Source organism: Zeus faber, assembly GCF_960531495.2.
Source record: "Zeus faber genome assembly, chromosome: 21".
Classification (NCBI taxonomy): domain Eukaryota; kingdom Metazoa; phylum Chordata; class Actinopteri; order Zeiformes; family Zeidae; genus Zeus; species Zeus faber.
The window spans coordinates 10,592,909-10,606,636 of record NC_137208.1 but is presented as its reverse complement, the minus strand read 5'-3'; the positions used below and the strand labels follow the sequence as shown (position 1 = coordinate 10,606,636).

At 44.3% G+C, this 13,728-nt stretch overlaps 1 protein-coding gene across 1 annotated transcript in view; it reads right to left on the bottom strand.

Moving 5' to 3' along the window:
* ccdc146 (coiled-coil domain containing 146) overlaps positions 1–5,551 on the bottom strand; it is a gene marked incomplete at both ends in the record, with an annotated part of 32,755 nt that extends 27,204 nt beyond the window's left edge. Inside the window, 4 exons of the mRNA XM_080022372.1 lie at positions 262–343; positions 1,248–1,330; positions 2,190–2,247; positions 5,322–5,551. Coding sequence (XP_079878498.1) covers positions 262–343; positions 1,248–1,330; positions 2,190–2,247; positions 5,322–5,551 — 453 coding nt within the window. The remainder of the gene's footprint in view (positions 1–261; positions 344–1,247; positions 1,331–2,189; positions 2,248–5,321) is intronic.
* Between the last annotated feature and the right edge of the window lie 8,177 nt (positions 5,552–13,728).

The following is a 13,728-nucleotide window of genomic DNA, read 5'->3' as shown; positions in this document are numbered from 1 at the left end:
AAATAGTCTCAAAAGAGGGGAGAGAGAAGTTTTTTCACATTGCCAATAGACCCACATTTATTCTTTATTTAACTTAAAAGCTGATCCCATGGAAACGGCGATGATAAACCTTGATATTTCTGATTTTGGGTTTCGTTTCAAGTGTTTTTTTAGTTTCATTTGATAATATTTCTGAAAATCTACAGTGAACAAGGCTATCTTTAATATAAATGGACACCCACACACACACCCACACCCACACACACACACACACACACACACCTGTTTTTTCTCTATGATTTCATTGTTGACCTCCAGCGCTTTCTGTTGCATCTTGTGGGTTTCCAAAGCCTCCGTCAGTCTCCTTCACAAGAGGAGAATAAGTGAGAGGTGCACACACCAACGGCAGAACCGGGGGCAGATGGAAATTATTCATCGCTCTTACAATTCGTTGATTAATTGTACATGATTGCTTTGGCGGTAGTGCATCGCATGCAGAAGACACATGTGAATGCGAAAGCAGTGGATCCGAATTGGATTGAACTGGTGGGGAGAGCGCGGTACTATAACAGTGGGAGCAAGCAGTTGTGGTGAATCATATTTATTAGCCACAGTAACTGGCCATGAATGAAAATGAAAACATGGATTCAGGCGTTTCCGCCAAGTGGGTGTGGAGGGGGGGAGAGTAGTACCACCATGGCATCTAAATGCGGGGGAAGGTTTTTTTTTTCTCTCCCTCTAATTATGGGTACAGCAGGGATGGGTTGCTAATGCGGCTGCAATTCTCCATGGAGGAGGGCTGCCAAAAACGACCCTACTAAGGAGACAAGCGAAAGAAACTTAGATACATTTTCAAAAAATAATTAATTAATCAGGTTATCGTTCCAGGGGCCGCTACCAGCGTCTGAAACTGTTCGTTTCTCATCCCTCTCCCTCGCCTGCAGTTCGTCTTTGTTCCTGCGGATGTCTCCCTCCTGTCTTCCTGGTTCCTGTCTCGTCCAGCTGTCGCCCATGCGTAATCACCCCCTTGTGTATTCATCCCCTTCGCTTAATGTGTCTTGTTGCTGGTTCGTCCTACCTCCATGCTTGTTTCTTGTCTGCATCTGGGTTCCACTACCATATCTCGAGAAGGCACTCGTTGATTCACCGGGACCGGTTGAGAATCACGGAGGCGCGACCAGTGTGATAGATGGCCACAATACTACTACCACTAGTACTACAACCACTGCCACTAGTACCACTACTGCTTATGGATTTAAAGTGAACACCTGACTTCCAGGTGTCCGTGCTCCACCTCCCTCCTCAGCTCCTCACACTGTTCGCTCAGGCTCTTCTCTCTGCTCTCCGTCTCCTGATGGACATGGACCACAGGGTGAATGTTAGACACGTGGAGAGTCTTTCTGCCGAGCGTCATTCACATGTTTCGATCGCATTAAAAGCCACGGGAAGGAGGGAAATTCTTCGTCAGTTGTTGAGTCAAGCGGAGTTGCAACATTCAGCATCATGTGGCCATAACAAAGCAGTACAAAGAATTTTTTTTAATTCTCCGCGTGAGTCATAGATTCTTCAAAAGGACAACGGCACAAAAACTGTTGTTTGCAAATCCTGAAGTGTGAAGGTAATAAACTGCAGGGAAACTGACTGTTTATAATTCAACGTCATTGGTATTTGTTGTTTATTCCCGGATCACATCAAGATGTGTATATATCATCCAAAGCTTCATCAGCACATGTGAATTTGGTGATGAGACACAGTAATGAGATGTGTAAGCATGCATGGTTATGTATCCGGTTGTGACGAAAAGACTGTTTACGTCTGCTCTCCGAGGCGCCCTTCGGGGTGGCATTAGAGCGAGTGCCGGAACCACGAAACGCTGCGAGGCCGCGTTGCTTTAGTAACGATGTGAGCGTGAATCCCATACAACTCAGAATTTGGCGGGGACTCTTCAGTGATTACAGAACAAACAAAACACTCTGCAGCCGAAAATGACAGAGAAAATGTAAATGTTTCGGTACTTTGAAAGCTGGAATGGAGAATGAGTTACTGGTTCTCCTCAATGAAACGAGCCGTTCTTATGTGTCTTGGATTGTTACATTTCCAATGATGATGTTAAAGTGGTAAAAAAAATATTCAATTAACAAACCCACTTTCTCGACAGTTGTGACCGTTGCTGTATTACGGCCTTCCTCCCATGATACAGTACAACTTACCAGAGGTTTGAACTGTGCCTTGTACTCCTTCTCCAAACACCGCTTCTCTTGAGAAAGACTGCGGAGAAGAGATGAGGTCAGATGGGAGAGGTGAAAATACACGCGAATGAAAACATGGCAAAGAAAAGAAAAAGAAACATCTCCGATGGAAAATCAACAAATACTGAACAAACAAACACTGAAAAGAAAATGGAGAAAATGATGATCGGCAGAAATGCAGGGTTTTCACTTTGCAGTACAGAAAGACGGGAAAGCATCACAGGGGCGGAAACTGAGAGCATTTTCTCAAAAAATATCAATCCGCAAGAGTCAGCATAAACGCAAATGATTCTAAGAATTTGCTTCTGGAGTGTTTCACAAAAACATATACATATATATATATATATATATATATATATATATATATATATATATATATATATATACACACAAGGAACGGGAGGCAGTGACCATATAGGTGGTGGGTAGGAAAATCAGGCCTGCAGGGGCAGGAAAGGAAAGTTGCTTGTGACCATATCCAATAGACCACTCTCCCCAAATGTCAGGCTATTAAGTGAAAGTCGGAGAGTTTGCTCGGCTGGTCGGAGCTGGGGGCATCAAAGTCTCTCCACCGTAACCAGTAAGCTCTGATATTACATTCCTGACAGATGGTGCATTGAAACCCAGCCCGATATTCCAAAAATAAAAAATAAAACATTCTCATACATAGACAATGCAACCTAGAGTGTGTATGTATTAAACAGTAATAAGCCCGCACGCATAATCCAAAATCTCCAAAACTTGCTGCAGTTCCGTTGTTTTCGAGTGGGGTTCTTCCACAAGGAGGAGACCTTATGCGAGCAGATATATTGTGCACGCATGGATAACTACTTCAATGATGAAAAATACAAACTGGGAAAAGTGCTGAATTCCTATGTATCTGTTTGGCTAAAGATGAAGGAGGAAACTCTGTTAAAGGCATATTTGCATCGTGACATCTGCCCGTCATATGCAGGGTGCTGGCTCAGTAGCCCGACGGCCCCGAGATGAAAGAAGGGAGCGAATGGAAGAAAGGGAAAAAGAAAGGGGAAAGAACAGATAAAGGGAACGATGAGACTTGGGAGACCAGAGGAGCTTGAGGGATTGAGGGGATGGATGGATGGAAAGGAGAGGAGGTGGAGTGGGAGGGCAAGATAAACAAGAGAATGACAATGTATCCAAATGCACGGATCAGATTTTGAGGGGATTGAGAGGCTTTCGAATTAAAGGCAAAATACAGAACCGAAGAGAGAGAAAGGGCGGGGGCAGCGGAGAGGGCGGGGAGTGTGAACCTCGCCAAAAGCTAACTGTCACGAATATGCACACTCATGGTCTTCTATACGACGGGAGACAGCCCTGTCTATTACGGCATCCTCAGAGAGCGCTCCGTAAGTGGCTTTCATTTAATATTTCAATTACCGCAAAGGCCCAAAAACTCTCAGCTCCGCTTATGTGTGCTCTGCATAAAAATCGCCGTCGTCTACAGATCATATCGCCGGCAATGGGGTGGCAAGTTGATGGGCTGCGAGCAGCTCCGCGGTGCTGAGACAACGCTACGTCAAAAGTAATTCACAGGAGATAAGGCTGCTGGGAGGCTTAAGAGGTTACTCAGGTGCCAGGTACATGAGATGTGCAAGCGCACATTTGTGGGTTTCTCTTTCTTCCTCTTGCTCGCTTTCCGGCAAACTGACTCTGTGCCCGGAGACGGCGCCGCTGACCAATAAACAGCCGGTGCAGTTATGGATAAACAAACCATTTTTCATTCCTGAGTGTTATCAGGTTGCTTAGCAATGTTCCAATGACCTTCTTATGGCCTTTTAGAAAAGTGTCTGTATGAAGCGAAGGGGAGAGGGAGAAGGAGAGAGAACGAGATAGAGAGGGCGAGAGAGAGAGGGAAAGAGAGAGAGGGAGAGAGAGAGAGAGAGAGGGCGAGAGGGGTAGCGAAAGAAAGAGGGAGACAGAGACAGAGGGGGGTGCAGATAGAGTGAGAGAGGAAAGCAAACAGGGAGAAGGGGAGGCAGAGAGAGAGAAACCGAGGGAGGGAGAGAGAGAGAGAGAGCAATACAGACAGAGTTTGTGTTTTTAAAACGCCTTTATTTAACACATGGGGTATCTACTGATTCCAGTGGCACAAGCACCAAGAACTGGAAGAAAATTCTATTGACAAAGCAATACATAAGTACATATTAGTAATAATGATATAGTAATACTATATATATATATATATATATATATATAAAAATAAACCACACAAGAAAAATAGGACAAGAAGAGAGAAAAAAATCCCCCATTTAAATCACCCCACCAAGGAATGAACCAAACACCACAGTGCAAAAGGTCACATTTCCCTCTATAACAGAGCATTGTATCAGCTCTGTTGTTTGAAATCCTGCTGAGAGACGGAGAGAGAGAGAGAGAGAGAGAGAGAGATATTGAAAGCGATTGCAGCGAGGTTGCTCCTCTCAATATTTTTGGATGTGTCTGACCTTTTGGACGGGAGGGTGAGTGTGTTGAGCGAGGAGGGAAACAGAGAGGACCGGGGGTGAACACGATGACAACACACGGAAAAATGGTGGAGAGAGAAACGAGAGAGAGAGAGAGAGAGCGAGAGAGAGAGAGAGAGAGAGAGAGAGAGAGAGAGAGAGAGAGAGAGAGAGAGAGAGAGAGAGAGGAAAACAGAGAGAATAAGGAATAACACGTTCAACAAAGAAACACACATGGATATTGTATTCATATCATGCACTTTCCCCAAAAACACTTTTGGCAGCGCAATAAGAGCCTAAGATCAGCATTTAGACAATGTGTCACCAAAGAGTCTTCGCTGGAACCAGCGCAGGCTAAATTCTTCTCGACAGTTTGTTGACCTCATATTCACTGGTAGTGGGAATCACTGCGTGTGTGTATGTGTGTGTGTGTGTGTGTGTGTGTGTGTGTGTGTATATTTTAATGTGTGTAGGCTCTTTCCCGGTTGTTAAATGATTTCAGTAGACACTCTCTTGGTCCATGACCCTCAAATCATGTCTGTGTGCGTAGACGCTGTACGTGTATGTGTGTGTGTGTGTGTGTGTGTGTGTGTGTGTGTGTGTGTGTGTGTGTGTGCATACACTTCCTCACCACTCGATTTGGAAGCCCATGGTGGACTTGCGGTCCTCGGCCACCTTGAAGTCGTTGTAGGCCTGGAGGAGCTGTTGTCTCAGCCGGCCGACCTCGGTGTTGGGCTCCGCCTGGGCCACCTGCTCCTCGGCGCCCTCCACCTGCGACTGCAGTGACTGCAGCGTCGCACGGCAGCGCTTGGCCTCCGCCAGGAGCCGGATCTCCGACTCCTGAGTTCTGTGGCGCGGCATTAAGCTATATTCTCAGATTATTTTCGGTCTGATTGGGTCAACTTGTGGAACAGATATTTGTGGGAATCAGAGCTGTCGCAATCATTATATAATCGCCTGATCACAGTTTTTGTCAAATTGAGATTCCACAATCATGTGTTTCCATTTAGATTTAAGAGGAGTATTAGAAATATCAAAGTAAGGAGAATGTAAATTAGGTGAGTTCCTATCAGTTGGGTTGAGGAAAGTTTAACGTCGACCTGATTTTTTATATAGAAGGCAAAAAATGAACTTAAATTGATGATCACAATTATTTCTATGGCAATTTATCATCAACACGTGAAAGCACGTGTTGATTACTGATTTTACATCCTAATAGATGCGTTATTCCTGACATACTTGTGATACCAGATATTTTGTCACATTTGTCATTTCGTTTTTTTGGGCTATCCTGTGCTGCGTTTTGCCCGGAAGCCTCCTAAAGGTACTGGACTCACGCATGGGCCGGCAATTATAGCGACAAGGAAAGCGAGGCGTAGAGCGGAATACTGACAGATACAAGACATTTAATTACACAGTACAAGAAACAACTGAAAGACAACAACTGATATTATTTCCTCCGCTAGACTTAAAAAAGATGATTGAATTGAATTTTGGTACATGAAGTGAAAAAAAACAAAAAAAAACCTTTTCAGGGTCTTTTGTAGCAATCTGAAGCCGCTCTTCAGTTTGGCTGCTTTTGTCGCGTTGATTTTGCCCATGGATAACAGCTGAAGAGGACAGGGTGGAAAACGTTATCCATTATAATTGTTTTTCTTCTCATTCACTACCAACACAAAACATGCATCATTGCACGATATACATTTTATTAGTAGCTGATTATGGATGACTATGACATAGAAGATAATAAAACAATCAAAGCGTTCATAAGTGAAACCAGAGCTTACCATGGTCCCAAGATAGTCTGATGGCCAAGGGTCCCGAACGTTTTTGCTTAGACCTTGTAATTCAAACCTGATCCATCAATCTGTGATCTCCCTATTTAAAAGATGCAATATGCGTATATATTTTTAATGAATTTATGAAATACCTGAAACTGCGGCGGCGGTGGTCATTTTTATCTGAAGAAGTTCTATTTTCACAGTAGAGAGAGCAGGACTTTAAGGGCATAAAATACATTATACGCTCATGTGGTTTTTGAACCGGTATTTCTACTATTAGGAAACATATGTCACCCATCATCCGAGGACCCGCGGCCCCGTCTGACGGGGCCCCCCAGGTCAGGAACCCCTGCTCCAGGCCACAGATATAGCACTACATTCGGCCAAGTTGTCCATCTGAGTGTTATTACATAAATGGAATTAATGCCGGTAAATGATTGTTGTGATTGTTGCCACAGTAACTGTAGTTTTTTGTTCATCAAGATAAAAGTAAATTACATCTGCATGCGCTAGCTGACACAAGCCGTAATCAACCCAAACTAAATATCAAAACACCCTGTCTTCACCCTTTCTTATCAACAGAGAAACAATCTTTCCCCCGCCGGTTATCTGGGAGTAAGCAGAGAAATATACTGAAATGGGGAACAGCTGAAAGTCCCAGAACCTGCCTAAAACTGGGCTCTTGGTTAACAATCCAATGAACACTGGCTTGATGTTGTTGTTCGAGATGTACACTAGAACTAGAACTAGAACTGTGAAGTGAAATATATGAGCATTTCTCTCATGAACCATATCGATCCTGCTCATATTAAAGTTTGAAATCGGCATTACAGAGAGTAAGTGTGGCTCAATGCCACCTAGTGCACCACTTTTAGTGTCTCTCTAGATCACACATTACAAAAAAAAGGTGCGGTCCAATCCCCACCGACGCTCATTTTCAAACTAACAATAAAACCTCACTGACAAACTCCAAACCACGACAAAACAAATGGAGAGGAGAAGGCAAGATGGAAAAACATCAGGTCAAGTGCGCTCGATATTAGCGCTCGGTCATGTCAACAGAGAGAGGAAAAATTATCTGCAAAACCGGCGGTGGGATCTCCCGGTGCTGTGTTTGCAGCTGTGATAGAGTAGAGGGCAGGTGTTGTTGCTCCCTTATCTGCGGAGCCAGGCTGCTGGAGGAGCAGTAATGAGGGATAGCCGGCCCTGTATCAAAGTGCTCCAGAAACCGCAGATATCTCAAATCATGGTCTGAAGCAGGTAGACTAATGGCACTGAAAACACACACACACACGCACGCACGCACGCACGCACGCACGCACGCACGCACGCACGCACACGAATCCCAGACCGCATCTTGAACTTGAACACGACCACATACACATATAGGTATATAAATATCTCCTGACTTCTTTTTCAAGAGGTATTCCAACAGGTACTAAAGCATTAAGGTTAATGGACAATGTATTAAGATTAACTTCATGTGCGGAGCATTCATTCACGACAGAAAGGCACAAAGGGCATTGCAAATGATGCAGTGTGGTGATGATATTTATTAAGTCTATGCAATATTCCATTAATCTCTGTTGTGAAGCTGCCTTCAGCTTTTTCTCTTTACAGTTAAGGGAAGTTCGGGAAGGAAAAATGAACGCAGTGCTTATCTCTGCAACGTGTTGCCTTGGTCAGCGGTGGTCAAGCTAGTTTATTACAATATTCCTTCTATTTGTGTGTCTTTCAGGAGGGGGCAGAAGAATGAACTCGGATCCGAAGCTTTCAGATGCAAAGCCATATGTGGGCATCGCAGGCAGGCTATTCATCAAGATATTGGCTATATATAGAGAGCACTGGCCATATCCCCAAACTGGGTGAACACGCATTACTGCCCAGATGGTTTCTAATTTCTGTCTGGCTTTTTCTTGTGTTTTGCAGCCAAATGACATAAATGGGACTGAACCGAGAACTTTATCTCCAAGTGGTCTTTGTTGCTCGGACCCTCAACTTCAACACTCCAACACCAACAAACAAAAGATCATTCAGGAATGCCGATGTTTGCTCTAATTACTCTCATAGAAGTTTAGAAATTATATGCTGACTTTACTGCTCTACCCTTTGCTGAAAATCTCTCTCTTCACAAGTAATTTATCTTTGGGTGGTTTTTTTTGCAAAGATAGCGAAATGTGATTGTGGGAGTCTCTGCCCACATGTACGGGTTAAGAGAGGGAGACCGAGTAATTCTGGCAGCGGGGCACCGACATGGCGAGAGTTTATTAGAGTTCACCAACAAAAAGGCTTGCTGGCCAAAAACGGGGAACAAAATGAAATGTCCGTGTTTCCTCGCTCATGGTCTGGCCCACAGGCGTTGCAGCCACCTGCACCACACGATCCCCAGTGAAGGGAAAACTCCCCAACTGGGTACAGCAATGCCGCCATGGTGAGAAGTCAGCACCGTCACCTACAGACCGTGGCTTGACCACGCCCTCGTCTGCCACAGTGATATTACAAAATGACAAGAAAAAATAACAAAAACATGAAATTTACTGAAACAAAGATGACGAATGCTTGATGTGAGAGAAGTAACGAAAAACAGTAGCCACCGATCTGAGGATGGAACAGCTTGAAGTGCTTTTGGGACAAGCTATGCATTTCTGGTGCCAGGGCTTTTCATCAGGACCATAGAAGACGGCTTTCGTTTGGTGGCAGCATGAGGACCGCATGTGGCGGACCATCTTTGAACTAAGTGAGATAGTAACAATCGCTCAAAGCCGCTTGTGCATGCAAACACGTAGAGCTGGACACATAGTTCTCCGAGTCTGTGTACTCACAAACAAAATAACTAAAACTTCCTTTGTATGGAATCAGGGCTCCAGACTAACTTCTTCTACTAGTAGCCCTGGTGCTACTGGAGCACCAACACAAATGTTAGGAGCACCACTGAAATCGATATGCAACGCTACACATTCATATTTTTTCCGTCTTAACTGCATTAATGATAAATGCCTGGTAATAAAAAGACAGTTTACTGAAATAACAATGTGCTGCACAAAGTGAAGAAGTGCTTTCATAGAAAAAAAACCCCAATTATTTAAATAGTGCTTTTTTAAACATAGACACCAAATAATAAATGAACAAATGTAAACATAAGGTATGTGATCAGTCATCATTAACAACCATGATGAAAGCCTCAGCTCTACTTCTCTCTCGAACTCTAACACACACGCACGCACGCACGCACGCACGCACGCACGCACGCACGCACGCACGCACGCACGCACGCACGCACGCACACACACACACACACACACACACACACACACACACACACACACACACACACACACACACACACACACACACACACACACTCTAAAACGACAGTTAGATATTGGAATATTATTCAAATTGTAAAAAGAAATTGTACATTGTACATTCAAATCTGAAAATTAACATTCCAAAAAAATATGCAATGTTTCAGCAGAAATCTTTTTTTTATATATATAAAAATGTTGCACACAATTTCTACATATATCATTTTTGTGCGTGCAAATGAATGAGCTTTGTCCGTGTGCTCTATTTTTTTATCCACCAGCTGAGCAGGTGCTGGGACAGCTTATGCTTTACCATTAAAAAATGGTTAAAAAACAAACAAACAAACAAACAAACAGACACATTGTTCTGGAAGAGGCTCGAACCAGGGAGCACCGGGTCTCACCAGGGGCCAGTGCGGAGGTTTGTTTTGATCAATCACTCAATTGGGCTTTTTTTTTTTTTTTTTTCCCTTTTCCATTTTTTGGGGCCACTTTCTGAAATCTCACAACAAAGGATAAAGAGCGAAGGAGCAAAATAAAAACACCAAACTGTGTAATTATCCCGGAGAAAGGAACATTTCCACCCCTCAGTCTAGATCTCTGCTCTCCCGAGGGAGCAGAGATCTGAGGTGGCTGGGGGCAGAGGAAGTGGCTGGGGGCCACGATTGGACGATTTAAATTTTGCACGATCGCCCAAGCCTAACGCGGAAAACAAACACACACACTTACACAAATTCTTGCTCCCTCCTTGTTTTTCACAGGATATATGATGATGAGTTGAAAAAAAAAATAATGGTATGCATATTTGCAAGTTGCGCTGGTGCTCCTAGTTATAAAATTTAGTAGCACTGTCTCCAAAAATGGTTGCAGTCTGGCGCCCTGGAAACGAATAACTTTCTCCACATTTTGCAGATTGCCAGAGCACAACATACACAGATCAGCAACAACATTAAAACCACTGACAGGTAAAGTGAATAAAACTGATCATCTTGTTCCAATAGCACCTGTCAAGGGGTGGGATATTAGGCAGTAAGTGAAAAGTCAGTTCTTGAAGTTGATGTGTTGGAAGCAGGAAAAATGGGCAAGCGTAAAGATCTGAGCGACTTTGACAAGGCCACATAGTGATGGCTAGATGACTGGGTCAGAGAATCTGCAAACCGGCCGGTCTTGTGGGGTGTTCCCGGTGTGCAGTGATCAGTACCTACCAAAAGTGGTTCAAGGAAGGATGACTTGTGAACTGGGGAAAGGGTCACGGGCACCCAAGGCTCATTGATGCATGTGGTCGGATCCTACAGAAGAGCTACTGTAGCACAAATTGCTGAAAAGGTTCATGCTGACAACATGCTTCTGGGGATGCGTAGCCGCAGACCGGTCAGAGTGCCCATGCTGACACCTTTCTACCGCCGAAAGTGCCTACAATGGGCACGTGAGCGTCAGAACTGGACCAATTGAAGAAGGTGGCCTGGTCTGATGAATCAGGTTTTCTTTTACATCACGTGGATGGCTGGGTGCATGTGCGTTCTTTGCCTGGGAAAAAGATGGCACCAACAAGCACTATGTGAAGAAGGCGGAGGAGGAGTGTGATGCTCTGGGCAATGTTCTGCTAGGAAACCCCGGGTCCTGGCATTCATGTGGATGATACATTGACACGTACCACCTACCTAAACATTGTTGCAGATTAAGTACACCACTTCATGACAACGATATTCCCTGATGGCAGTGGCCTCTTTCAGCAGGATAAAGTGCCCTGCCACACTGCAAAAAATGTTCAGGAATCATTTGAGGAACATGACCAAGAGTTCAAGGTGTTGACTTGGCCTCCAAATTCCCCAGATTTCAAATCGCTCGTGGGATGTGGTGGAACAACTGCGCGAGCACCACGTGTCGATTACGCACATTTGGGTATTTTTCGAGCTTATTGAGCTTGTGCGTAATCACCGGGTGTCATGACATTTCACTGCATATATGTACGACCGTATGTGTATGTACAGTATGTGACAAATAATCTCTTGAACTTGAACTTGAACAACAAGCCCGAACCACGGAAGCCCCACGGAACGGTAAGGATCTGCTGCTAATGTCTTGGTGCCAGATACCACAGGACACCTTCAGAGGTCTTGTGGAGTCCATGCCTCGACAAGTCAGAGCTGTTTTGATGGCACGAAGGGGAGCTACACAATGTTAGGAAGATGGTTTTAATATTGTGGCCGATCAGTGTACTGTATGAAAAGCTGTAATGCAAAAGAGTCTGCCTTTACTGATGGCAACAGAGAAGTAACGGTCATTTCTCCTTCTCAGTCCCTCCTTTGTCCTTGTCCACATCCCTTGTCCATTTCAGTGCAGAGTGGACGTGCAATGGAGGAGTTTTAATAAATCTCATAGCATTTAGGGAGGGATGCCCAGATCTTGGGAGAAGGCGGCTTATGTCAACTTAGTTTTGAAAGACGAGAATACCAACAACCCGCCTGACTGTAGAGAGCTTACACTCATGGGCAAGACGTTTACCTCATAGTTCCTCTACAAAGCAATGTATGTTTTCATTCAATTTAACAAAAAAAAAAACAAAAAAAAGAATTTGAAGTAATTCAACCCTAATTTTGTTGTCCTCTGAGAAGTGCTTATGCCTCCACCGTGCTGTCTTTAGTAATACCTTCCTGTTCCAGTGGCACTGAGGATAACACTGGGCCAAATTTGAATTGGCAATTTTGGCCCTGGGACTGATTATTTTCCTTAGTTGAGTTTTTTTTTTCACATCAGTGTGAAGGACCGCTAGATTAAATTTTTTTTTTCCAGAAACTCTCGAGAAATATGTCACAGGGATGAGACGGCTGAGAGCAAAATAAAATACAACAATATCTAATTACATGACCCGTACTGGTGAGTCATTCATTGTGCACAATAAGCCTACTACTGGCAGCGTGGCACGCTGACACATGATCAAAAACAGTGTTACGTAATTTAACCACACATTGGCACACCCATTTCGCAGAATTCATTTCTTTCTTCTTTCAGTCTAGGTCAGGGCTTTCAGATGGGAGAAAGAAGATGGGAGGGAGGTAGCTCACTCACCCAAATTTAGTAAAAATTACCTCACTGATTTAATCACTAATGCGTATGAACGTGATCCCCAAAACAACTTCAAATCGTAACCGGTGCAATCCATTATATGTGCTCAACCCTAATACGCTTATTGAGATTGACTTGTGTGTTCTGTTTGCCAAATTTCAATAATTAGATTACCACTACAAATTCATCACTTGTCAAAAGAGGGGAAGAGTTAACTGCATACAATCCTTTTACTGTACAAATAGGAGCACTTCAACTCAACGTCCCACAAAGTGAGCAATCCTTTTCTCCCCTGATGCCACATTATTCCCGTTGATTTCCTCTGCTGTGCAACGGAAACAAATCCAGGCTGGGATAAGATTTGATGGAAACGATTCTCGGCCACTTTTGTTTGAGCTGGACTTGGAGTTTTGTTGTGGTAAGTGTGACAGTGATAACTGCGTACTGAGTCATGTTTCTGGGGAAATGGGATGACTTATGGGCTGGGCAGCACCGTGCACTCACTGCAGGAAGGACAAGACATGGGCAGGTCTCTCTCTCTCTCTCTCTCTCTCTCTCTCTCTCTCTCTCTCTCTCTCTCTCTCTCTCTCTCTCTCTCTCTCTCTCTCTCTCTCTCTCTCTCTCTCTCTCTCTCTCTCTCTCTCTCTCTCTCTCTCTCTCTCTCTCTCTCTCTCTCTCTCTCTCTCTCTCTCTCTCTCTCTCTCTCTCGCCCCTCCCAAACCTCTAACTCAGAGCCCTCCCTCTTCCCTCCCTTCCCTCACTCTCTGTGCACCTATCTCGCTCCCCCTCCCTCTCGCTGTCCTGATATTAATGACACAGCTATCTGAGGCAGCGGCAGTTCCCCTGCGCGCTTTCCCTCCTGCAGGCTGGACTCACCAAACTCTCC